Here is a 27,747-nt window from a genome sequence, read left to right on the forward strand (position 1 = left end):
CTCCTAGAAATGGGAAACAATCTAATCATACCAGTGGCAATAAAAGGGGATGTTCAAATTAATGTCCACTTTTTCACCATTTGGCAAGATATTAAAATAATAAAACACCAGGGTGCCAGGAAAACACACTATCTGTACAAAAAAGCTTATTTACACTACTTAAAAGCTGACAAGTACAGCTCTGTGGTTCTAATACCTTTGGAAAGTCCTCCTAAGAGGACCTCTACTCCACTGAGCCCCACCAGCTCAGATACTTCTCATGCCTTTGAAAGGATCTGGGGTGTGCTGGGCTTCTCAGATGGTTACTGATCATTAGTATGTAAGTGTCTGAATCATAATTCCTTTTCCTCATTCAAGAGTTGAAATGTCAGTGGACTTCTCCCCTCACCATATTCCCCATGACCTCCAACCCACTTGCCCTTCACAAATGCCTGTTGGGACTAGTCAGACCATGCCTACTTCTAGATATCTGTGGATGATCAGCATACTATGACTATTGGAATTTTCAGATAAGAATAACATCGCTGTAACATTTTTAAAATTTATACTGCGTGTATGTTGAAGAAAGATACTATCAAAAGCTACCAGAATGAAATTTCTATGCCACATACAGAGAGCGCTAGTTGTGGTAATGACAGCAAGTATATACGTAAGTCTTGTGCCAGGCACTTTATTGCTTTAAACATTTAAATTCTCACAATTACCTTTTGAAGAGGTACTACTTCTCTCCCCCATCTCACAGATCATGACACTGAGGTAACCTGCCTAGGATCACACAGCTTGTAAGTGGCAGATCCAAGTCAGGCTTTGCCTAGGAAATCTAGCTCAAGAGCCTGTACTTTCAACCATGTGCCTGAAAAGTGAAAAAAAAAAGATCCTTTGCTCAATAAAAAGACTGATACCGAGCACTATTAGTGCAAAAATGTTAACGGACACTCCAACTCACCTGCATCACTGGCAAGTTACATTCTCATAAGTATTTCTATCATTTACACTGAACAGGATGATCCTCTCACGGTTCTATTAAAAAAAAAAAAAGTCTCCCCAGGCAAGCCAAAAAAAACCGTATTATACTTTACCTGGGGGGAAAAATGTATTCCTTCCAGGACTTTTCAGTAGCTTTTAAGAGAATCTTTGTGCTGCAGAAAACTGAGTGAGGGATACTGAGGGTTACAAAATTATCTTAAATATTTAAAAAACAAGCTCTTGCTAAAACTTGATATGTGTTAAAATTACAAGTTTTTTAGTTTACATGAAAAGGAAAAAGTGTGATTATAACACAGCCTTAACACTTCGCCTATGGGGTATCTGGTATTCCTTCTAGATAACCACACTGGATAGAAAAAATAATAAGGAGGTTTCTGGCACTAAGACTTCTAAGGCAACAAAAGGTTAACTGTCACATTCTTATGATACAAGGAAAATTCCATATTTAAATAATGGCTGTGTTTTCAACTTATTTTTAACGAGATCTTACAAATATCAGGAATTTAAAGAAGAAATATTTCATGCACTTTTAAACCAACTTTTAAAACAAGTAATTTTAGAACTGGCCAGTTTTCAACATCAAAGTTTTATGAAATTGTTTTACAAACCAAAGTGTCTAATGGAAGAAGGCCCACAGCTTAGACCATATACTACAGCCATGTAATTTATTCAGTTGAAAATGAGAATTTGACTCAGAAATTCACTATTATGATAAATCCTGGTAACTTTTGAGTCTATTTTCTTCATTTCCTTTACATATCCCCACAACCAATCTTTAATTTATGCTAACACAGGAATCTATAAGAAAAAATTCAAGTTTGGCAATTAGTTTTTTCAGAGATTAATTAGATACATTAAAATTTGATTCTATCCAAGATGGATTTTAAGGCATGATATAAAAATTCAGTATTTCCTACCAAAGTGTAGTATACAAGATGATCTTAGAATTTTAACAGAATTATCTACATGTCAAGGCATATTTGTTTTCCATTGGTAGTACTGACATAAAAAGTGGAAAAACGGTACACATGAAAATATGGTAAAGAGTGTGATGGTATGTAAATAATTAAAGTTTTGGAAACTAATTAACTCCATTACTAAAATCATTTAAATGGTTTCCATATTCACAAAATTGTTTTTGTCATTAGGAGGTGATGGTTTTAACCTAAAACGTACTGTTAAAGAGTATTTAATAGGTAAATGCAGTCATACTAATTGACCTAAAAATTTTACCAAGAGGTAGGGATAGTTGTTAAAAATGGGGGCACCATTAGCCCTGTGCAGGACTGCAGGTTGATTAGGAAGGAATGCTGGAAGCCAGGCTGCCAGAACAATACCATCCAAACTTAAAAGATTTCTATCAAAAAACAAATTACAGATGGATGGTAGTGATGACTATACAACAACATGGATGTACTTAGTGCCACAGAACTGTACTTATGGTAAAAATGGTAAACTGTATGTTAGGTATATTTAATCATTTTTTAAATACCAAAAAAAAAAAAACCCAGCAAATTACAATTCTCTATTAATATGAAGGGAAAAAATGATTTCCACCTAAAGTCCCAAAGAAAGTAAACTGGAAAAAAACCCTGTTTGAGTCTATAAAGGTTAAATCTCTTGAGTGAAGAATAAACAAATGAGTTGAGCTGTTTTTCCTCTGATCTCAGTATCAACTATCCATGGTAAAAACACCAAGATATCCTAGAAAACTAAAAATATATAGATCACCTATATGACTTAAACTACTGAAGCTTTCATTTTTTAAATTTCTATTCACTCTTTGTTGAATGGAGTACAGTAAATGTACACAAACTGTAAATACAGAATATTAAGAGCCTAGTAACTAAGTCAGAACCAGGTAAAGGTAATTAAGGCAGCTTAGCTGTTTTATCTCTCCTGGCTATTGGCAAGGCACCAGCCTCCTGTTCTATTTCTGAATTCCCTCTATCAGGCATTTTAATTGTTTTAATAGCAACCATATTAATACAATTCCAAAGCAAACACTAAATTTGTCCCAACTTATAAACAGGGTCTTCAGAATTCTCTCTGGCAAATTCCCTGTTGGAGGCCATCACCAGATACAGATCAAAACACTGTCCTGAATTTAAACATTATCAACTTCTCTAGACATTTGCCAATCTCTTCTCTGCTACGACTACTACCAAATGTGAACCAGTGCAGCACAAGCTATAGAAAAAATTCACAACTTAAAAGGAAAAATCTAATTTTAGATCCAAATTATAGTCTTAAGGTATTTCCAATTCTCAATTCAGTTATTTTATATTAAAGAATGTGTATGTATATAAAAGAATTTAAATGTGTATCTTCAACATAACCAATAGTAAGTACAACCTGCTCAAATAAGGGTGCAACTCTATTTTTTAAATTAGAAATTCAGACCCGCTAATGAAGATACTCATTTAGCTGATTTTAGTAAGTTCCATATCCTTTGCCCACAGTTCATCTTCATATCTATATTCCTGTCTGTTGTCTTTGCTTAGTACCAATCTAAACTTACTATTTATAGATTTTCCCCATGAAAACCAAGTAGGGACACACCATCTAGTCCTGTAAATAGGCTTCAGACTAGTGAATTCTACTTTCTTGGTCTCACTGATATCTCAGGTCTCTGGTTCCACATCTATAGAGTCCCTTCCAAACTTACAGAAGAGACCTCTTCTGGTCTATAAATTCTAGAAAACTGAAAGACAAAAACACTCTGATGCTTTACATTTCCAAAGATTTCTAGAAATAAAGACATCTTTAGCTTTCACAGCTCTTACTTCCCTTAGTTTCTCCCCCTTGCTAATCCTATTCTAACCACTTTTCTTAGACCACTAGAGATCTGGCCTAAGCCTCGTTTTCTCTCTGCAAGGGGGAAAACAAATACCCATTTGGTTGTCTCCATATAAAGAGTTCAGTGTCTCCTTTTTTGTTGTTGTTAAAGAGAAATGTAAGAGAAAAATGGCTACAATTACCCAATTGAGCTCTATCTCCATCTACAGTGGATACTGGACAAATATATCTTAGCTGCTTAAGAAATTTCTGTTTGAAAACACTGTTTAGTATGCAGCTATTGGTTTAGTGTTTAGAACACACAGTACATCTTTAAGATTACAGAAATTCTTTCAAACTTGTTTCCCTATAGAAACTTCAGATGAAATATGCCAGACTGCTGGTTTAAAACAGAGGGATTATTTGGCATAATAATAAGAGATCATGCACATTTGTGATTATGCTTCAACCTTTTCTTCAAAGGTATGGACTATATCAAATTAAGCGTTACTTTTATACTCAACAATCATGATTTTATCTTTTTCTTTCTTCATTTTCTCCATGGCTTCTGAAACAAATCAAATTTAGTTTATCCCACAAGAGCACATTTGCCCAAGCACTTAACTACATCAGAAGTATCCACTGTCAAAACCACTTCTATGTTAGGATAAAACTCACCTGGATCATTACCCAAAGCCTTAGAATTACATAACTTAGGTGAATCTTTGCTTTGCCTGGTTTAAATCTTCCTGAACCTTAGATTTCAAGCTTTCGAAAATATCTGCATTAACAAATTCACTAATCTGAAACAAGTTCTCTGAAAATCTTTTAAGATACTTCCTTAAAACCCCTCAATCACACTATGAACTTCTTTCAACCTGTTATAATCAAAGAATTTTTAAAATACTATATTTCTGTTTGCAGGAAAGAATATGTTCTATTCAAGTGAAACATTTTTTTAAATTGTGTGTTTATTATAATCAAAAAGCATTGACTGAGTTCCCCAGAAGAAATTCCACTTGCTTTTGCAGAAATTGGTACATTACCTTAAGGAAGCTGACCGAAGACTACTGATTTTCAATCTCCATTAATCTTTTCATAATTAATTCCATAGTAACTAAGATATTTCAAACTGCATTACTTAGAAATCCATAAAAAGTTGCTCTCTTTAAAAGTTCCAAGTTTCCAAAAGTGTCAAACTGACATTGTATCACATTTAAAAGCTAAGTTGGAGCCTAAAATATGAAAGCAACTTAAAAAATCTTGGGACAAACTTGCCTCCACAGGCAATCAATCACATTTTTCACTAACAATACAAAGCTAAAAATGGAAAATAAGAAATCAAATCTTAGGGACAGATGGACCATGTAGAAAAATAGTCAGCTAAGTTACAAGCCCCAAAAACAATGATACCTGAGGCAGAAGATAGAGCAGAAAAGAGATTGATTTTAATTACACAAATGTAAAAAAAGAAAAAAAGAAAAAGCATGTGATGAAATATTAAAGCTAAAAATGAAATAATTAAAATCCATACACTTATGAGAAATTGGCTGCAGGAGGGTCTCAAGTCTAGAAGCATACCAGACCTCTATACTACAAAACCTCATTTTAAGAATATATTGATTAGTCACTTATTTGAATTTTATCATGCTCAGATTATATATTCCCTGATAGGGCAAATAGGAAAATAAGTGATTTTTTCATCTCCTCTATACACTATTACAAAGAATAATTTTCTACCATCTTGAAATTTTTCAAAGCTTTTTGAGAAACACACACAAATAATTTGGATTTAGTTGATTTTATTTACAGCTTGTTTTTTTTTACATTTCAGAGCATTACACAATTACATTTTCTCATTTTCTGACCTGCAAACAGATACCTTAAATGGAAATATTTTTTAAAAATTATCAAACTAGGTACATCCAAAATGCAACAATTACATATATGACAATTAATTCACAAAGTGTAATCTACCAGGACGTATCCTAAGAATTTAGGAAGAGCCAGTCAGGAGAAATCTGACCAAATTTAGCAATCACCTATTTACATATCCAAAGACAAACCTATCTAACGTCCCAAACCAGAAGTCTGAAAGTTTTTGTTAAGTCCCCACTGGACAAGAGAGAGAGCGATGATTCGGACCTAGCCAGCCTTGACAGTCTTAATCCCAAATACTGGGCTATTGCCCCAGTGTGCAATTCAACAGCAAGCATCTCAGTTTGTCAAACATCTTACGTATCAAACTCCCATGCCATTATGCACATAGAAAGGCTAAGTGTTCATTAATTAAAAAACAAGTAGTCATTAAATATCCTCACTATTCCCCCTAGCTCACCAGCCCTTACTATGATCCCAGATATGCAACCTGTGTCACACAGTGACAGGCTTTATTTGATACATGTATGTATCTATGCGTACACACACACATATATTTACATGTGTGTATATACGTATACACATACACACAGTACTAGGTACAAACGGCAATTAACAGTCCCTGCAAAAATTCATTTTCAGTTGAGGCTATGGCTCCTACGCCTTGGGGTGGTTTTAGACTTCAAAACTGAAAAATACTAAAATCTCACTTCCTTAAGACAAAATTTGATTGCTTGTTCAGTTTAAGCTTCTCAGTCTAAAAATGGCTGTAAGGTTAAGTATAAAAAAGCAGCCAACTGAGTGCAAGTTCTCTCTCCAATTTGGCCAAGCTATCTCGTAGAAGTTACCCCTAACTAGACTAGAAAATCTGTGGCACCTTCCAAAGGTTCTTGCCTACCTTACTGTCCATGTTCACGTTTCAAACTGTGTCAACAGAGCCCGCACTTCAGGGGTCAGCTGTTGGGCAGCCTTAGCTGCCTCTGTGATAGCCTTGCGATACAGGCCCTTTCTCTTCTTATTAAAGCGTGACTGGAAGTTTTCTAAAAAGGGGGAGAGTTGCGAAAGAGCCAGGAAAGATGTCGTTGGAGACCCGAACCATGAAATACGGGCCTCCTGTCGGACTAAAAGGCCGTTATCTTTCCGGCTCACAGTTATAGTAAGAATACGGGCTGGCCACCAGGGGAAGCCATATATCTTGGCCCAAACAATGTCCCCTACACATATGGTCCTGCCGTCTGGTGTGACGCACTTAGAGACGTTTTTGGAAAAGACTTTCATTTTCAAGGAATTACTGAGCTTTTTCTCTTCCTTTGAAGAGGAGGAAGTAGAGGATGTGGAAGGTGCATGCATACAGCCTGGAGGAAAATCAAAGCTTTCAGAAGAACTACACTCAGAGTTGGAGGATTTCAAATCATCTGTGCTATCAATGCTACACACCGAAGCACTGGAAGAGTCAGACTTCTTTTGATTTAGGGTCATGTAAACAGAGACATTGCTTTTGCTGCCCTTTTTGCCCAGTGTCTGTGGTTCATCCTGCTCACCAGGCACAAGCACTTCAGTTGTGTCCTGAACCTCACTGCTGGCCTCTTCAGGGCCTTTGGAGGGACTCTGATTTTCTGAAGGGGCCTCACCTGCTGAGCGGGTAGAGGTGCAGCGGGACTGGGGCTTTGGTGCCATCTTGCCGCTCCGCATTTTCTCCAGTCCTGTCTTCAGAGAAGAGTCATTTTCTTCATTCCTGTACCTCTGTGGTTTTAAACGAACCCGGGGTGGAAGGGAACCTGAGCTAGGATTCTGGTATCGACGTGTGAAATGGACTTTTGAATGTGCATTTTTGGACGTAGAGGTTTCACTTTGCTTCTTCTGTGCCTTTTCTTTGGCAATTTTCAGCACTTCCCGAGCTTTTGCATGATCCATGTTCTTATTCTGGAGCACTTTTTTAGTACTTAACTGAGCTTTTGATGTATTTGCCTGAGCAGAAACTTTGACTACTCTGCCTCTGCTGTGAGCAATATTTGAAACCTTAACCACAGCATTTCTTTTCTGGCTTTCATTTTGGTTTTTCCCATCCACCTTATGGTCAGTTTTCAGTTTTTTGTTCACAGTAGTTACACTTTCATTTCTCCGTTTTTTATCTTCATATTTAGAAGAGTCACTTGCACTACTACCTTTTCTAATTTCTTTTTTTTCAGCAACGACACTGTTTTTACACTTGTCACACAAGACTTGTCTGGGTCGTAGTTTAATAGCATTCATTATTGAAGTAGGTTCTTCCCTGTACATTTTTCGTTTGGGTCGCTTAATTTTCCGAGGAGGTGGCTGAGGTATTGATTGGTTATATGTGTCCCTGATAAACAAAGGGGGAGGATAAGGTGCTCCTTCATGGAAGAGAGGTGGTGGTTTGCAAGTCCACAGGCTTTCGGCCAAGCTCAGCTCAGGAGGCGGGACAGGAGAAGGGTCTTCGGGAACAGCACCATTCACGTCACGCTTGACATCTGTCCCTTGGAATGTATTATTTTGGAGCTGCATGGCTTCAGGTTTATCCTTATATTCCCTTTTGGGAAATACTGTCACAGGGATCCCATGGGGCCCAAACCTTTGAAAGAAATGAAAGGAGAAAAGAAGCCATTAAGTTAGTGTCTAGAATTCAGTTTCTTGAAACACCACCTAATGTTTATTTATACGACCTTTCCTGAAAACTATTTCACTTTAAAAAACAAAACCAAAAACCTAAAGACAACCTCCCTGGGTCCCAAAGCCCTCCATTTTTGGGGGGCTTACATTTTAGGTCTACACTCAAAAAGAAATACTCAATAGTTGCTCTAAGCAATGCCATAATAGCTGATGTTATTTAAAATAGATCTTTCCAGTCTTGAATCAGTAAGGATGTTCTATCAGATAGCTTAATAGTTAATATCATTTGATATAATGTTCGCTCAACTATAGACAACATGTCTAGTAAATGCAACTATAAATTTGTAACATACATATCTTCCTCTGGTTATAATGGCTTTCAAAAGCTTCACAAAACAAATACAGCCCTAACTACCCCAAAATATTGAATCAGTAAAATTCCAACTCAACTTTATTGTTTAAACAGTATAAAGATTCAAAGGCGTTTGCTTCTCTACTGTTCTACCCTAACTCTTAAGGCCTTCATCCAACCCGGCCACCCCCCCGAGAAAAAAACCACAAAAATACTAGAAATTCAGATACTCAAATAACCTCAAAAGCAGACAGTTATAAGGCTATAGCTTTCTAGCTTTTTAAAATCACATCATACATTAAGAAATATTTTCACATTGCAACCCAATAAAATGTTTATGCATGTATACATGCATGCACATAAATACACACACTTAAGCAAAAGTTTCATTAAATACTTGACCTTATATTATGTGATACATAATTATATTTTTTTTCTACTCTGGTCTATTTTCATTTGTTTTGATGCTAGTCAGATGCATTAAATGGATTTCAAAACTCCCTTACAGGTCCAGACCCAGTTTGCAAACCACTGGTATAGAACACAAATCTCTACAATTATCAGTTTCTAATAAAACAGGGGTCAAATAACCTTGTTTCTCCTGTAGACTTAGAAATAACTGTGGTTTAATCTGCCTGGGCTAAACATCAAGAACCCTTAAATCTAAACTTGCTGTACTCAGATTCCTGCATATAAAAATAAAATCAGACTACCAAATGATTTCATCATGTACATGCTAACATGCTAATTTTAGGCACTCACTGAGTCAAACAGTACTGAACACAATACAATTCTAACACCAATCCTCTAAAGCAGAGGTGCTTAGAACCTAAGGACTGGCTTCAAGTAATCGGGTAGAACCCCTGACGTTATTAGATGCAAATGTTTTGTAAAGTTCTCTTTTTCTGGAGAATGAGTCTTGGTTCTCAGATTCTCTAAAACGTCTTTACGTCCCCAAAAAGGTACAGAATTCTTTGTTGGAAAGAAATCTTGAGATTAAGTTCTTAAGGCTGCAGATACACCTAAACTTGGTTAGGGATATAGGAAGAGCCAACACCAGGATATCTGGTTCCAACACCTAAATGGTTTTTTTCCTGAAGTCTTGTTAGCTTGGCTACCACAAACCAACAACTTTTAGCAAATACAAACCACAAAGGAAGAGGAAAGCCTTTTTACCTGGAGTGGGACAAGTTTGGGTCTGGGCTAATCCACAAAGGAAAGACACATTCCTCACTATACCAAACTTTGCAAAAAGTAGCTTTCAATTCAACTATACTTCAATTAAAAATAAATAAATAAATAAATAAATAGCTTTCTATTCTAGCATAGTATTTCGTACCCAAGTTGTTTGCTTCCTGACTACTTAATTGCAAGGCACTTTGAGCATCTGGCCTTAGCTTATATGGAGGTGCTCAACAACCACTTTTTCAAGGTGACAGGAAGACAGAGGTTATTCTTGTGTTTTAATCTAGAGCTACATAAAACAATATAACTTATGAGATGAGACCACTATTTGTATTAATAAAATTTTCTAACTTGTATAAGAAGCCATCATTTTGCCCCATTACACTTTCACTTGTTTCCATAACTGAGATAACAAATTTCCTCCTTTTACTAGGAATAACTAACCCTCGAGCATCTTAAAAGTTTTTTTTTTACCAACTTTGCATCCTGAAGCAGTACTAAACCTCTCTAAATTCAGTTTTTGCATATGTAAAAGGGAGTAACACTATTTCCTACCTTAGAGAATTCAGGGGAGGATTAATAGGTCAACAAACATTAGCCATTTTTCTTGGCTAAACTTTATTTAATTTACTTCATTTAAGTAATATGATCTTACTTTCAACTAATAATTTACCAGAGTTTGGGATCCTTTCTATAACTCTAATTCATTATCTCAATGTGAGGATGATCCAGCCAATTACTTTAAAGCTGTTTATATCAAATAAGCTGTGAAATCTGATACGTCTACCTTCATGGAGTTTAATAAGAACATTAATTTTACTTCTGGGTTTTTCTTCTTCCTTGCCTTTCCTTCTTAAGAATATAAAATACAAGCATTAAATGTTTTTAATAACATAGGGAGGCACTTAATTGTGTAATGATGAATGGAAACTGCAGACACCAGAAGAAAAAGGGGAAATAAAAAGACTGGTAATTGTGGGTAGTGGATTGGCAAAAGCAGAAAAAAAGTTTTTTTAATTCATTTTTAACATCTTTATTGGAATATAATTGCTTTACAATGTTGTGTTAGTTTCTGCTGTATAATAAAGTGAATCAGCTATACATATACATATATCCCCATATCTCTTCCCTCTTGCGTCTCCCTCCCTCCCAGTCTCCCTATCCCACCCCTCTAGGTGGTCACAAAGCACTGAGCTGATCTCCCTGTGCTATGTGGCTGCTTCCCACTAGCTATCTATTTTACATTTGGTAGTATATATACGTCGATACTACTATCACTTCGCCCCAGCTTCCCCCTCCCCACCATGTCCTCAAGTCCGTTCTCTCTGTCTACGTCTTTATTCCTGCCCTGCCACTAGGTTCATCAGTACCCTTTTTTTTTTTAAGATTCCATATATATGTGTTAGCATACGGTATTTGTTTTTCTGACTTACTTCACTCTGTATGACAGACTCTAGGTAGAAAAATATTTTTAACTAATAATAAAACTTCCTCAATGACCAGAAGGATAAATTATTGTAAGAGGAAAAGGGGGATCAGTGTCCTACTCCATCTTAGTAATCATTCTGTTTCCCTTCCATGGACAACATTTAATACCATGGCCATGTTTTCAAACTGATTGTGGAGAGGTTGGTTGCAAAATCAAATTTCATGTGTCACAGCTATGATTTAAATTAAAAAACAGTGTAAGTATATGTAACTGCAATGAATCTGTTTCATGTATCTATGTATATACAGGAGTCTACAGATAAAATATATCTGTAACTATGCTCAAAAGTTTGAAAGCCACTGACTTACGAAACTATTACCTTAATAAAAATATAAAGTAGCAACAAAATTATGGTCTCCTAAAACCCCTAAAATCTAATTTCTCAAATACAGTCGGGGAAATCTGCAACACAACAACACTCGGTGATGTTTGAAAATGGAGATTCTTAAGCCCTGCCCCAAGACTGAATGGTAAGACTCTCCTAGGGTGGAACCCAGGATCTAAGTTTTTAGCAAGCATGCCTGCTTTAGCTTTTTCTAAGGTGAAGATATTTATGTCCCATATGAATGCTCACCAAAGAGTGACCTCAGCAAAAGAATTTAATGATCAGTGGAGATGTGGAAAGCTGACTAGTGTCCCTTGCTTGAGCTTTTCCTAAAAGAACTTTTTACAAATACTCCATGAGTTGAGTAGTAAGACTCAAACTATCTCTGCTCCTTCCCCTCCCCTTCTTTGTGCAGCATGAGTGTATTTATTAATGTATTAGTGACTCATTCTAACCCTTACCCATTTACAACTTTTTGTACCCAAAAATTCTAAAGGAAAATTACTCAGGTATTATGGCTTAATTTAAAATAGCTTTTTGGGAAAACTAGGTAAAATATACAAGAGACCTCTCTGCATTATTTTTGCAAATTCCTGTGAATCTATAAAAAGTTTTAAAACTAGCTATCATCTTAATAATTTAGGAGTAGTGAGTGTCAAAATTCTGAGGAGGGAGAATACTGGGGCTTCCTAGTTATTTTGTGTCAAAGCAAGAGAAAATCACTGTGAAAAAGAATCTTCAGCAGGCTTCCCTGGTGGCACAGTGGTTGAGAGTCCGCCTGCCTGTGCAACGGACACGGGTTCGTGCCCCGGTCTGGGAGGATCCCACATGCCGCAGAGCAGCTAGGCCTGTGAGCCATGGCTGCTGAGCCTGCGCGTCCGGAGCCTGTGCTCCGCAACGGGAGAGGCCACGACAGTGAGAGGCCTGCGTACCGCAAAAAAAAAAAAAAGAATCTTCAGCTAATGTAAATGGGAAACAAATGCTCAGAAAAGAAGTTCAGGCGTGTTAGTTGAGATAGGCCCCAGTGTTCTTTCTGGACCAAACCTCCCTCCAATAAATATATCAAGGAAAGACAAAAAGAAAGCTTTTCCTCTCTTAATTCTTTTCTCTTAAAGAAGGTACAGTAGGAAAAAATTACATGCAACTAACTCGTTTAAAAAAAATCTAGATATATTTCATTTCAAGCAGATGTTTTCAGAAACTACCTCCCTCCTTAAATTAGCAACAGGTTCAATCATAAAGGAGGGAAAACTGTGAAGCAAGCTTATCCTGGTTCACATTGCATCTCTGCAAGATTGGTTATTATGGCAGAGTTTAATCTCAGGACAAATGAAATTAGTTCACAATAGAAAATTTTACAAAATAAAATGTGTACCTATGCCTCAAAAAATTAAAAATACAAGCCAGCACATCCACTTCTGGGTATATAGCCAAAATAATTGAGAAAAAAGGATCTCAAAGAGATATCTGCACACCCATGTACATAGTAGCATTCACCATAGCCAAAATGTAGAAACAGCCCAAATGCCTCTTAACAAATGGATAAACAAAATGTGGTACATACATACAATGCAACATTATTCAGCCTTCAAAAAGAAATCCTGTCACATGCTACAACATGTATGAACCTTGAAAACATTATGCTAAGTGAAATAATTCCATCACAAAAAGATAGTGTATGATTCCACTTATATAAGATATCTGAAGTAGTCAAATTTATAGAAAGAAAAAGTAGAATGGTTGCCAGGGACTTGGGGGAGAGAAAAACCAGGAGTTGTTTAAGGGGTAGAGAGTTTTAGCTCTGCAAGATAAAAAGTTCTGGAGGTCTGCTTCACAACAATGCGAATGTACTTAACACTGCTGAACTATATACACTTAAAAATGATTAAAATGGGCTTCCCTGGTGGCGCAGTGGTTGAGAGTCCGCCTGCTGATGATGCAGGGGACACGGGCTCGTGCCCCAGTCTGGGAAGATCCCACATGCCACCCCACATCCGCGGAGCGGCTAGGCCCGTGAGCCATGGCCGCTGAGCCTGCGCGTCCAGAGCCTGTGCTCCACAATGGGAGAGGCCACAACAGTGAGAGGCCCACGTACCGCAAAAAAAAAAAAAAAAGATTAAAATGGTATATTTTATGTGTTTTTTACCACAATTAAAAATGTTTTTAATTGTCTGTCTACCTAATGAAGAGGGGCAAGTTTGACGAGAAGCAGTATATTTCCATGGTAGTAAAGGAATTATTAGTCCAGGGGAAATAGTAATTACACTGGAGAATAACAGGACAACACCCTGACCTGAGGAAGGACTCAAGTGAACATTCACCAATGAGGGCACATGAAGATCACATGCCCACAGATATGGTGCCCTGAGCACACAACATTGTGTATGTAACCTGAGCCTCTCCTAAGCAAGTATCAGACAACCCTAAATTGAGAAACAGTCCCCATTACATATATTCTATATTATATTGCAACTAAATGCAATAATACATGATCTTTTACTGGACAAAAAAAGTTTTAAAGGACATTTCTGAGAAAATTGACAGAGTAATGAAATATGGGCTACAAAACAGATAAAAGTTCTCTTATCAATGTTTCCTGAATTTGAAAACTATATTGTGGTTATGTACGAGAATATCTTTGATCCTGGGAAATAAATAGTCAAGTATTAAGGGGTGAAGGAGAATGATGTATGCAACCTACTCTCAAATAGTTCAAGGGAAAAACATGTTTATATAAAGAATGATAAAGCAAATGTGACAAAATGTTAAAAATCAGTGCATCTAGATAAAGAGTTTGAGTTCTCTGCTTTGAAATTATTTCAAAATAAAGTTTAAAAATTATTTTTTTAAGTATAACCTTAAATTTAGTTTACACCTCAGTTCCATCAAAACTTTCAAGGAGGGACTTCTCTGGCGGTCCAGTGGTTAAGACTCCGGGCATCTACTGCAGGGAGCACGGGTTTGATCCCTGGTCGGGGAACTAAGATCCCACATGCTGTGGCATGGCCAAGAAAAAAAAAAAAACTTTCAAGCAAAGAAATTATATAAAAAAGATTTGTTCTACTTAAGCATAAATGCCAGCAAACTCACCTGAAGTACCACTAAGCACAAAATCTATTCTAATAGAAGTATGCTAATTAGTCACATAGTATAAAACTAGGTCCCAACCCTAGGACCTAACTGCAGTAGGTGAGACCACAGTCACTGCCAAAAGAGGCTATAGACTAGAGGGAAAGAAAGCACCAAGGATTAGTGATTAGGCAATGAGCTTTGCAGGAAACTGACTACACCTGGAAGGGTCCAAGCACATTAAGCAAAACAGTAGAGGCAGAAAATGGTTGCCCATTTTTGAATGTTGGTAACCAACTTAAGTTAGTTTAAAAAAGTGAAACACTGAGCAGGTGCAGAAAAGCCAACAGGTGGAAAGATGCAGCGTAGGAATTACCAGTCAGCAAACAGCCCCCCTCCATAGGAGACAGGTGAGGATTCAGAGACTTAAACAAGCAATAAAATACAGATAACCATCTGGTGGAAAAAGAGGGCATGTTGGTGAGTGTATTAAGGGAGGGTTAGGTAAGAGTGTGATGAAGAATACTAGTCTCAAAAATAAATAAATAAATAAAAAATGGTTCTGAGGAACCTAGGGGCAGGACAGGAATAAAGGGGCAGACTTAGAGAATGGACTTGAGGACACGGGGAGGGGGAAGGGTAAGCTGGGACAAAGTGAGAGAGTGGCATGGACATATATACACTACCAAATGTAAAATAGATAGCTAGTGGGAAGCAGTCGCATAGCACAGGGAGATCAGCTCCATGCTTTGTGACCACCTGGGGGGGGGATAGGGAGGGTGGGAGGGAGACGCAAGAGGGAGGGGATATGGGGATATATGTATAGCTGATTCACTTAGTTATAAAGCAGAAACTAACACACCACTGTAAAGCAATTATACTCCAATAAAGATGTTAAAAAAAAAAATACTAGTCTCTTAAAAAGACAAGACCAGTGAAGGCTTCTGATTAAATATAGTGATGGGACCAAAAGTGTACATCACTTTGTTAAAAAGTTTAGCTGTACTAGCCTGTTTCCACTATTTAATAAGTACAAAGAACACAAAAACATCTTCCTTTCCCTAACTTTGAAGTATGTCATTTTCAAATGTGAGCCCTTCTCAATTATGTTTTTTTTTTTAATATTTATTTATTTGGATGCATCAGGTATTAGGTGGCTCGTGGGATCTTTCGTTGCGGCTTGAGGGCTTCTCTCTAATTGTGGCGTGCAGGCTCCAGAGCACACGGGCTCAGTAGTTGGTGACCGGCAGGCTCTAGAGCGTGCAGGCTTAGTTCGTGCGCGGGCTTAGTTGCCCTGCGGCATGTGGGATCTTAGTTCCCCGACCAGGTATCGAACCCTAGTCCCCTCCACTGGAAGTCGGATTCTTAACCACTGGACCACCAGGGAAGTCCCCCAATTATGTTTTAGAAGCATGTAAGAAGCAGAGAGACTGTAAGGACTAAATTTCCCTAATGAGACCATAACTTTCTCTTCATGACAAAGCCCATAATTTCCTCATAAGCCACGTGCCCCAAGGGGTATTGGGAAGAAAAGATTGAGACACATTCCCTACCATCCATCACAAAACTCCTAGTTATCTCATTCTCTCATAAAATATGTCATCCTTCCTTATTAAAAGGGGAAAGTCATACTTCACCAGTATTACCTGAAGCTTCCACAGACTTTTTCAAGGTATTTTGAAGATGCAGATTATACTGTAGGCCACAATACATTTAGGTTGAGTGGCTATTCAAGCAAACCCATTTAAGCGACTATAATAGCTGCTGTCATCTTAGTGCTGCCACTTAGTAGCTACTTCATAGAAGTATTATTAGCTAACAATTATATAGCATTTACTATGTGCCAGGCACTATTCTAAATATTATTTGCATCAGTTGATTTAATCATCACAATTTATAGCTGATGAAACTAAAGCGCAGAGTGTAGTGGCCTTCCTAAGATCACACAGCTAGTGAGCAGTAGAGCCAGGACATGAACCCAGGCAGTCAGCCCAGTCAGGTTCTTAACCACTACTACTACTATTACTGCTTCCCTCACGTCAAGTTACTTAACGCCCCTCCCTCCACCTCCACGCCCCACTAAGGAAGTGGAGGAGCTGACAGGTACACATACTCTTTTCTGAACCCCATGGAGGTGAACAGGCTTCAGAATTCAGAATTTTCCCAGTTTTCAAAAGATAATAAGCACCCTATCATCAAGCATATTACTATTTCAGCAGTAAAATGAAAGAACATTCACGCTAAATGGGATAAATACATACAATATGCTCACATAATTTCAGTCAGGTTAGGGTCTGCCACCAAAAAATTAACAGGAAGTTCAGTTTTCAGAGCTTTTTGGATATTGGAATTGTGGTTAAGTAACTTGACAGAATTGTCAAGATTAACTTCAAGATTAATTAATATACACAATTGCTTACCATACAGCCTAGTACACAGTAAGTAGGCATGATACATGGTAATTATTATTAGAGTAAAATTAAAACATACTCAACTTTGTTAACTAAGTGAATGGATGGTGTTTTTAATTAAAAGCCCCAAGTATTACAAGGGCAATCTGCAGGGACTGTGGGTACCCAAATGGGTGAGGAGGGAGGGAGGATGACTTTATCAACATACAAACAAAACATCCACCAATTATCAACAAGAATGCCAGGAAGTATCTTTTAAAATTAACTGAGGGTGGGCTGCATAAAAGTCTTAAAAGAACATCTCTGTAACCATAAGAATTTACTCAATCTTTTAAAAAGTCTATGCAATCCCCTTTTATAAATATAGCTTTGCTTTTGGAGGGAGGGAAAAAAGTTAAACCCGAATAATTCAGATTTTAAGCTCCCACTCACGTACCTTCAAACAATCCTCTAAAAACAACTTACCTGGATATTTTGGAAATAAAGATGGAAACAACTATAGAGAAAACACTGACACTTCAGCCTTTTTAAAAGCAAAAATAGTCACAACATCTGTATGGTACTCATACTATTTAACTCCTTAACAGTAAATTCTTCTTTTAAAATAACCATCCAAGAAAATGATAATGACCACAAAGTGGCAAAATACTTCTAAGAGCAGACAGATGTTGATTTCACTTTTGTACATCACTTAGAGAAAGATACTTGACATTTTCCCAAGAAAATGAACACTGATATAAAAGAATCTTTTTAATTATTAACATAAATACTCATCACAGCTTTCAAACACTTGAAAAGAATTCCCTTGGTCCTGGCCCTAAGACACCAACAAGCAGTTTTAAGTTCTCTATATTTCCATTATGATTTCTATGTACTTTTGATATTTCTTTTGTATTATGTCCAATAGAGTCTACCACACAGAGGTCTAAGTTATTTCTCAACAGATGGACTTTTTCTAAAAGGCAAATTATTCAATTTATTTCACTATTTCTATTTTACCAAAAACAGGTTGTCCAACAACTTACTATACGTTAGTCTTTAAATTCTTTTCCAATTCAATCATCCAGCACTTAATGCTGATTTCGTGCTCAACAAAATTCAAGTCTGACATTTTGTGATTCCTCCCATGATGAAGTGGACTTCACTGTTGCCAGGGCCAGGCCAACCAAGGCAAAACATTTAAGACCTAGGACCATATATGAAGAAACCCCATTTTCAAAAATGCCTGAAGAATTCACTAAATTGAACTGAAGAGCAATTCTTATTTTAAAACCAAGCAGCTATTCCTGGTTGAGTGAGGAACAGAGCACTCTGCCATTTCTACCTACCAGGGTAACTCCCCACCAAAATCATAAGCTACATGGTAATGGCAAAATATAGAAATGTATTAGAACAGGGTTGTTTTCAAACCTTAGAGAACTGTGTATCATTCAAAAAAGCATCTTCAATTTCTCAGTGCTTTCCTATTCAAATCACAAAACGTAACTCTCAAAAACTGCTGTGACTCCCAGCTGTTCATCTTATTCCATAAGCAAAAAGGCATCTTCAATACACCTATTAATATCTACCACTTATAGTTTTAGGGAATTTAATCTCTCTGAGCCTTCCTGTCTTTATCTGTGAAATGGGTATTAATAGAATTTACTTCATTCGATTTTCTAGAGTAAAATGAAACAATGTACACAAAGTGCACAGTGCCTAAAACAGGAGTGGGAAATACATAGTAGCTATTATTAATTACAAAGTAAAACTTGGCAACCTTCCTAGATGGTGGGAATAGGCAAAAAAGTGAAGTCAAATACTATAGAAGGTATGTGTTTTAAAAAGCTAAAAAAACATTATTCTGTTTTAAGGCCACTTGGTACAAAGGGAGAGAGACAAAAATTATGGACTACTTAAATTTCTAGCGGGCAGCCAGATTTAAGAAACAATTTGCAAGTCTAATTACCAGTTCTACAAAAAGTATCTGGATCTGCCACCCAAGTGGCCCATCCCCATATGTACTGCTTACTTTACAATTACATTCCAATCAAATTACCCAATAACTTAAAAAACAGGTTTAACAAATTTACGGTGCCACTATTTTGGCAAAACTATCCCCTAAAAGTCAGTTATCTCCAAATATGCTCTAAGAATCATCTGCATCGGAATCACCTTGTTAAAAACAAACTGGTGGAGTGGAGCTCAGAAATCTTAAGACATTTGTTTTGAGAACAACTGCCCAAAAGATGTTTAGCCAAAACATTCTATATTAAATCCACCCAGAGTATAACTTAACCTCCACTTTCCTGCAAGATCTGCCACTATAGCAAGCTCTGTTCTGCTGGTGTGCCTGAATTAATCTGGGAATTAAGGTAGAACAGGACGAATAAATATCAAGAAATAAGGATGCACTTCAGAGGCACAAATAACTACTAAGAACATCTTTCATTTTTAATCAATGTGAAATTAACTCAGCCATAACAGAGAAGATGAACACATAATACACAAATTCTTTAATGGCCCCCCACAGAAAAACTGATCTTATGAAGATTAAACCTAGTTTCATCAGGAGCTTTGCTTTAAAATGGTACACTGTGAAGTATGGTCTTATTTACACATAAAATGCTGAAAATTAACCTTATTAGATACCCAACTCCAAGAAAACATGCCTGGCATAATTTGTGTGTAACACATCTAGTTACCTAGATCATGAAATTTATTTAATACTGTGATGTTACACAGAGTCCTTACATTCAAACTAGACTTTTAATGTCCAACAACTAATCATTTCCAAAAGAAATAAATCACTGCAGTCCAACAAGTGATGAACAGCTCACTCTCAATATTGTATATACTAGTACAGCAGTAGGTGTCCTAAAGCTGCCTGGGTCAGAAGGTGATTAGCACTTGTCTCAATGCTATTTCACTGTGGAAACCCTTTATCAACACCTTGGGGTATAAGCAGAATAATCATCAAAAAATATTAAAAGTGTTTTAAATAGGTACAACTCAACACAATCATTCAAGCATACTACTTGAGGGCCTAAATTCTCAACCTGGACACTTAGTATAAGCTACTCATACCACTACTCACTGCTTCACCAGAATGGCTGTATATTTTTCCCACCAAAAGTAGGGCTATTGCACCATACGTTTCATGATCTCTGTAAAGAAAAAAAATCATTGTCTTGGTTTATATTTCCTTAAAAAACATGTAAATCTACAACTTGTCTTAAGAACTTAGTGAAATCTGAAGATTTCTAAAGAAATCACCTCAATTCTTTTTAATGCAACCCGCATACACACACAGAAAAGGCAGTATTTGTAAAAGATCAATTCTGAAATACAACTAGCTACAACCTTTAATAAGCATGTACCACAAAATTAAAATGCACAAGGGTTTTTAAGCATAAGCATTTACTTCATGATCCCTTAATTCGTATCATGTACCAAAAAATTGGAATCAGAAAGGTTTCTCAGGATTTCAAAGCAGTTTTTTTTTTTTTTTTTTTTTCAAAGCAGCTTTATAACTTTAAAGATGTGGAGAACAGTAACAAACAGTTTAAATGATCCCTCTTGTAAGAAGCAACCACAGGTCCCATTAAATATGTCCCTTCAAGAATAGATTGAGAAGACTGAGAAACTACCATTTCAGAGGACTGGGCTGAAGGCTGGTTAAATTTTTCTAGGTTTGGAATTACTAAAGTTGGAGGTGTGTTTAAGGGACAGGCCTAGAAGTTTGCAGGCAGGCAAGAGATATCGTATCATTTCTACTGACCCAAAACAAGGCCCTTAGGGGACTACAGTTGTCCCTTCTGTTTGCTCTTGAGGGAAAAGGCCTATTTTAAAAACGTTATGGAAATGTATCCAAGGGGATGCAATCGGAAAAAAATCCAGAATGTGGAAAATTCTACCAAAAAAAGTCTATGGAGGGCTTCCCTGGTGGCACAGTGGTTGATAGTCCACCTGCCGATGCAGGAGACACGGGTTCGTGCCCCGGTCCGGGAGGATCCCACATGCCGTGGAGCGGCTGGGCCTGTGAGCCATGGTCGCTGAGCCTGTGCGTCAGGAGCACCTCAATGGGAGAGGCCACAACAGTGAGAGGCCCGCATACCGCAAAAAAAAAAAAAGGCTATGGATTAACAAATCAACTGCAAGGAAATAAAAGTAATGGCAGGAGAACTACAGATGAAAAACTTAGGAAGCTTCTCAAACAACTGCAATGTATAAACTTTACTTGATTTCTAATTTGAACAAAACTTAGATGTTGATTTTGAGACACTGCACATGATGATGTAAAGGAATTGTTGCTATTAATTTCGGTGTGACAACAGTAGTACAATTAAATTTTTAAAGTTCTTATCGTTTTACAGATCTCTACTGAAATACTTATGATAAAATTATATGTTTAGGATTTGCTTCAAAATAATCCATTGGAGGTGGGCATACAATGAAACACATTTGGCTAACAGCTGATAAATGTTGAAGCAAGGGACATTCATTTACCATAATAAGAAAATTAAACAAATATTATGGTACAACCACTGATTATTCTGTCTAACATAAGATAGTTTAGCAACCTGAAGGAATGCTTATTATATAATGCTAAATGAAGAAACAAATGTACCTACGTCAAAATTTCAAAAGCGTAAGGTTAAGGAAACAAGAGAATAGGAAGACCAAACTGAATTTGTGAGTTAGTTGATTATCTACTTTATCTACTAGTATTAGACTACTGTCATTAGACATTGCTAATGAATTCAGTAGGCAGGTAATTTAAACCACTTAAGAGAGCTGCGTATAAAACAATAGTGGAGAGGCCTAGAATAAACTAGAGAATGCAATGCACACCTCAACTTAAAAGCATTCAAATAAATACTCCACTACATAAATTCCGTTTTTAACCAGATATTCAAATATCCTCATTTTTAGGGTGACCAAGTGATTTATTTGCCAAAGCAAGCTACTTTGAATAAAGAAAGGAGGTAAGAATCAAACCAGGATGGTACAGGAAAACCAGACCACCTGGTCACCCTATTCACTTTATCTATATAAACTGAGGCATTAAGTTTGTTTGCTTATTTGTGCTTAAAGTGAACTGCCTAAACTCAAAATGAATTAGCCTCATACACACTAGAGACTGAAGCCCAGCGAGGCACAGAGATTTGCTCAAAGTCATGGTGTTAATTGAAGAGGCAGGTGCAACAAGTCAGCACCCAGTACCCTGACACTGTCCAGATCAATCTACTATTTAGTACCATTTTCTTCTCTTTAGGTTTTGGTTTTCTTAAAATTACATGTGTCCTGCTCCTTTTTTCCACAAAAAGAGTCTCTTCAAAATGTGTTCATCAAATAATTCTAAAAATAAGGCAAAAAAATAATACAATAACAGGAAGGTGAAGAATGTCCAACAAATGCTTACAAAAGCAAAATCCTGATTAATCCACATGTATATGAAATCCTGTACTCTAAGATCAAACACTTTTTCTACATGCTGGACAACCCTAAGACATTTCTGTACCATGCATGATTGTCAGAATAAAAAAATTAATAAAAGCAATAACTGGACCCTTGGAAGACCAGAGAAAAGCACACATACATTGATGCACCTAGTAGCCTCCCAAACATTAATTCTTTCCTGATTATCTCACTGAAGAGGCAAGAACCAAGACCTCAGAGCCTACTACATTCCCAGTAGACAGCTAAGGAAATGGGGAGTCTCCAGAGCAGCTTCTATGGCTATGAGCTCACTAAAGAATCTCTTTGGCTCCAACACCCATACACAACCTCTGTATTATCCCATATAGCTATTAACATCAAGATAAGCACTGTATTTCAGAAATATGCAATTCTTTACTTACTGATTAACAGGAAATCTGCCAGCCCAACTACCTTCCTAATATGAAATTAGAAAAAGCATAGACTTTAGAATCAGATCCAACCTACATCTGAGCCCTTACTTTGCCATTTACAAGCTAGCCAAACTGAAGGAACTTCAACTTCCTCCTATATAAATGAAAAATACCACCAGAGTTATGGAGGTTAAAGCATGTGGTACAAAGCCTGGTACTTAACAGGCACTCAGTAGGAAGCTCTTGCTTTAATTTTTATTTTATATTGGAGTATAGTTGATATACAATATTCTGTTAGTTTCAGGTGTACAGCAAAGCGATTTAGTTATACATATACATATATCTATTCTTTTTCATATTCTTTTCCCATATAAGAGGAAACTCTCGTTATTTCTACCTAATGGTTTCATTCAATGGCCAATTCAAATAGGATACAAACTATTTTTATTTTATTTTTTATTTATTTATTTTTTGGCTGTGCCGCCTTGCGGGGTCTTAGTTCCCCAACCAGGAAAGGAACCTGGGTCCGGGCAGAGAGTACAGAGTGCTAACCACTGGACCGCCAGGGAATTCCTGATACAAACTATTTTTAAAGCAACTGATGACTACAGTCACGGTCTTGGTAAAGTCTGTAAAGAGTTATCTCCTGGATCATCAGTTAACCCCAAAACTGTGCATGAAAGTATGGAATCAACGTAAGCACAGATTACAAAATATATTGGCAGATCTATTTTTCCAAATTATATTAAATTATGAAAAAAAAAGATACTCAACTAGTCAATCACTGGTCCAATAATAATTCCTTGAAGTGCTAAATTTTAAAAACACTGCTTTATTTCCTCACCACTTCCACAATGTGTGTGACTCCCATATAAACTTCTAGAAGGCACAGACTGTGTCTCATACATATAATATTCAGAATAGCTAGGAGGGTGCCTTATACAGATGTACTCAATAAATATTTGTGGAATGAAAAGTTGATATGGTTCCCTTAATGGCGTTTTTAAAAATACGTTAATGACAGGATCCTTTCACTTCAAAACATTAAATTGCAAAAGGTTCATAATAAGAACAGCACCCCCAACAAAAGAAGCTGCTGTTTATAAGCACTGTAGGTAAAACAGACCCAAACTCAAAAAACGAATGGCTTTCCCTATGAAAGAAAATTTTAAAAAACAAAACACCAAGACAATGAGCACCTCAAAACAGGACAGCACTGTCCATTCCATTTCCAGAAACAACTTACCTTTTTGCACCTTCCTTTTGCAGATTTGAAATCCAGATTCTCACACAATCACTGGCCTTCACTTCTGTTTGATTCAATAGCATACACACTACTGAACATACACATTCTCTCTCTTGCTATTATTAAATACATCAGTACTGGTCTTATTCTGCTTTCTAATTCCGAAAACAAAAGTGCAAAAGTCCTAACCCAAAATTCTTTAAAAAAAAAAAAAAAAACTAATTAAAAAAATTTTTTTGAGATTTAACAATGTTTGAAGTAACTGTAAAGGCTCCCATCTTTTCCCATACTTCAATTATGTATTTTAAATGGCTTTCTTCCCCAAATGAGAAGATTCTTGTGTCTTGATGGGAGGGCAAGCAGTTACAAGTAAAATGTACTAAAATAAGCCATTTCTCAACAGGTGAGATACCATCAGAGTGTGTGCTGTTGCAGGAAACAGAATAGAGAGCCGTGAATGGGAGTCTCTGCACTTCATATCTGCAAAAGAAGAGAATAAAAAGGTTAACTTAACTCTAGACTTAGAGTATCTTCATCTGTTTAAAGCAATGTCCATAAACAATTTAAATTTAAAAATGAAAATGTGCTAAAACAAGAGGTTTGTGGGTGAACTCAACCATTTAAACTGTATCTACAGTTTTAGAAGTCAGTATCTTAACACTTTTATACCACACCATCTTGATATTAAAGGTTTAATAAAAAATCCCATCTCTTCTTTAGACTTTTCTTAAAGTTATCATTAGCCAATTAGCCAAATGTGCTAGGGGGAATTAGTTCTAACCCTAAGAATAACAGTCGAAGAGCTCATTTTTAATAAACGTTCTTCCCTTTATAAGGAGCGGCAGTTAACCTTTTGGGAACCCCAATGCTCCCACCCCTTTCTCCGACCTCATTAAAGTTAAAGGTTAATTTGAGAACAGCGCATTCTACCCTACCCAGCACCGCGTTCTCTGCGAAAATCCTTCTGCGTTTTGCACTGACCCACCCGCCGCAGTGTGGGTGAGCCAGGGCCAGGTCACGGAAGGAGGCCGGGGTTGCCGGGGGGTGGGGGTGAGACCCGCGAGCCCGTCAAGCACCCGCGGCTCCCCCCACCACCCGGCGGCACACCTGCCTCGCAGGCGCCCACCAGGGGCAGGGACCGCCCTCTGACAGCCCCGCGCGCCTGCCCCACGCGGAACGCGCGCCACGCGCCGCGCGGGACCCGAGGGCGGCGCAGGCGGCTGGGCGCCGGAGAGGCGGGAGCCCGTCGTGAAGGGGCCGCCCGGGCTCGCTCCCTCCCCGGGGACCGAGCGGACCGGGGCGTGCTGGGGGCGGGCGCGGTACCTTTTGGACAGATCCATGAGGACCCCGGAGAAAAGCTTCTCCCCGAGGCGGAACGACACGACGAGCGCGTCCTCAATGATGTGGTCCAGCGTGACCCGCACCTCCGAGCCGGGGATCAGTTGCGACACCGCGGAGTCCCCACCCGCCGGCGGCACGAGCGCCGGGGCTGAGGGCTGGGGCAGCGGCGGTTCCTGGCGCTCCTCGGGAGCCGCGGGCTCCTCGGGCGGCGATGCAGGGGAAGGTGAAAGGCCAGGCCCTTCCTGTGGCGCGGCTGCCGCCGGCTCCACCACCCGGGCGGGTAGCTTCTCCTCAGGCTGCAGCTCCGGCCCCGCCGCCTCCGGGCTGCGGGCTAGCTCCCCCGGCGGCGGTGGCGGTGGCGGCGGCGGCGGGAACGGCGGCTCGTCGGCCTGAGGAGAGGACTGCTGCCTGTCGGCCTCGCCGTCCGGCACAGACGCTTCAGTGGCCGTGACCGGGAGGGGGTCAGTGCCGGCCTCGCTGCCGGGAATGGGCTCCATCTCCGGCTCGGCCTCGCCGGCGCCCCCCTCCCCGGGGGACGCTGCAGTCGCTGCCGCCTCTGCAGCCACGGCCGCCATTTTCTTCCTGGCTTCTCCCTCCTCCAACTCAGTCAGTCTACAGCGGCGGCGGCGGCGGCAGCGCTGCTTGGTTCCCTGGGCCTTCCCCTCCCTCCAGCGAACAGTTTTGTCCCGCCCTTACCCCGATGCATGTTATTGGCACCGCGCCATTGGTTCTGTCCTACAGCCCTCCCGCACTTGCAATATTCCATTGGCCAGGTGGGGACGTCTATCATCCAGTCAGTCCATCCCTCCCATACAGAGTAGGAACTTCTCATTGGCCGGACTAGTTGTCAAATGTCGAATCTTAGAGGAGGAGTGTGGGGCGGGCTCAAAGGGGGCGGGGGGAAGTCAAAAAGCTGAGCCTTATACTTATTGCCTCTTTCTATTGGATGGAAGAGAAAATGTAGTCTTATGGTTGGCCTATGCTCCTGCCCATTATCAGCCAGGGTTTCAGAGGTGGGATAAAGGAGGGAATCACGTGGTATGCCTGTTCTTTCAAAGGCTATGGAGGGGAGGAGTAACGTAATGAGGGAGGGGAACCGCTTCCCAAGAATCTCTGCGCAGAGGTCCTTAGAATAAATGTTATTTCTGGGCGCGGACCTGCTTGCAGCCGCGTGTGGGCACGACAGGCTTCTTTGGGAAGGACAGCTAAAGTTTGAAGATAATTCTACAGTTTTTGAGCTCCTCCTATGCTAGGCACTGTGCTAGGTGCTGGGGATAGAATGATGTGCAAGACGTTCTCCATAACCTCATGGCAGCCACTTCAGCTCCCACACAAGGGGTGTTTCCTTGAGTTCTCTCCACTTTCTAGGAACAATGCACCTACTTATTTCAAAGTAGGAAAATGCTAATGAAAACAGGAAGGATACCATGCACACTGGATTAAGCTGATGAATGTTCCAGAGAGCAGTACAGAGGCACTGCTGAACTTCCACGTGAACACTAATTTTCAACCCAAATTCACTGGAAAGTGGTCGCACCTGGTTACTTGCTTCAGCCTTTTATCCTTGCCGCTCGTATGCCACAGGTGCAAAAAGCCTCTGCAGCGTCCTAATGCCTCTACTTCTCTAGTCCCGCTTTAAGTTTCTTGATTTGTTTTGTCTGGAAGAATCTACTGAACCTTTTTCTTTCAAAAGGCTCAGAGTGAGCCATTTCTCCAGAAGAGATTGTAAGCACTGAGAATGCGTGCAGGAGCGAGGAGAGAAAAGTTGCCAACATGAGGGAGAGTAAAAAATGAAATTCTAAAGACTAATTACAGCCAACATTTATTGGGCACCCCCTATGTGCCAAGCACTAGTACAAACATTTAGTATAACACCTCATTTAATCCTTACAATACTACTATAAGGCAGGTACTGTTATTATACCCGTCTTATAAATAAAGAAATTGAGGCACATAAAGGGTGCTGAAGGTCACTCAGCTAGTAAGTTGCATAGTCAGAATTCCAGTTTTGTTTTTTTTTTGGGGGGGGAGATAAATTAGGAGATTGGGATTAACAGATACACACTAGTATATATAAAATAGATAAACAGCAAGGACCTACTGTATAGCACAGGGAACTATACTCAATATCTTGTAATAACCTATAATGGAAAAGAATCTGAAAAAGAATATATATATATATCTGAATCACTTTGCTATACACCTATAACTAACACATTAT

General features: G+C 38.6%; 1 protein-coding gene across 1 annotated transcript; it reads right to left on the reverse strand.

Annotated features, from left to right (window-relative positions):
* Window positions 1-6,555: 6,555 nt before the first annotated feature.
* Window positions 6,556-26,125, reverse strand: PWWP2A (PWWP domain containing 2A). Its single transcript, XM_065875093.1, has 2 exons — window positions 25,509-26,125; window positions 6,556-8,236 (listed from the first exon to the last, which is right to left on the reverse strand). The coding sequence occupies exons 1-2, from the start codon at window positions 26,099-26,101 to the stop codon at window positions 6,556-6,558; spliced, it is 2,274 nt and encodes a 757-aa protein (XP_065731165.1). The 5' UTR covers window positions 26,102-26,125.
* Window positions 26,126-27,747: the final 1,622 nt, after the last annotated feature.

The sequence above is a fragment of the Phocoena phocoena genome, chromosome 3 (assembly GCF_963924675.1).
Source record: "Phocoena phocoena chromosome 3, mPhoPho1.1, whole genome shotgun sequence".
In the NCBI taxonomy this organism is placed as follows: Eukaryota; Metazoa; Chordata; class Mammalia; order Artiodactyla; family Phocoenidae; genus Phocoena; species Phocoena phocoena.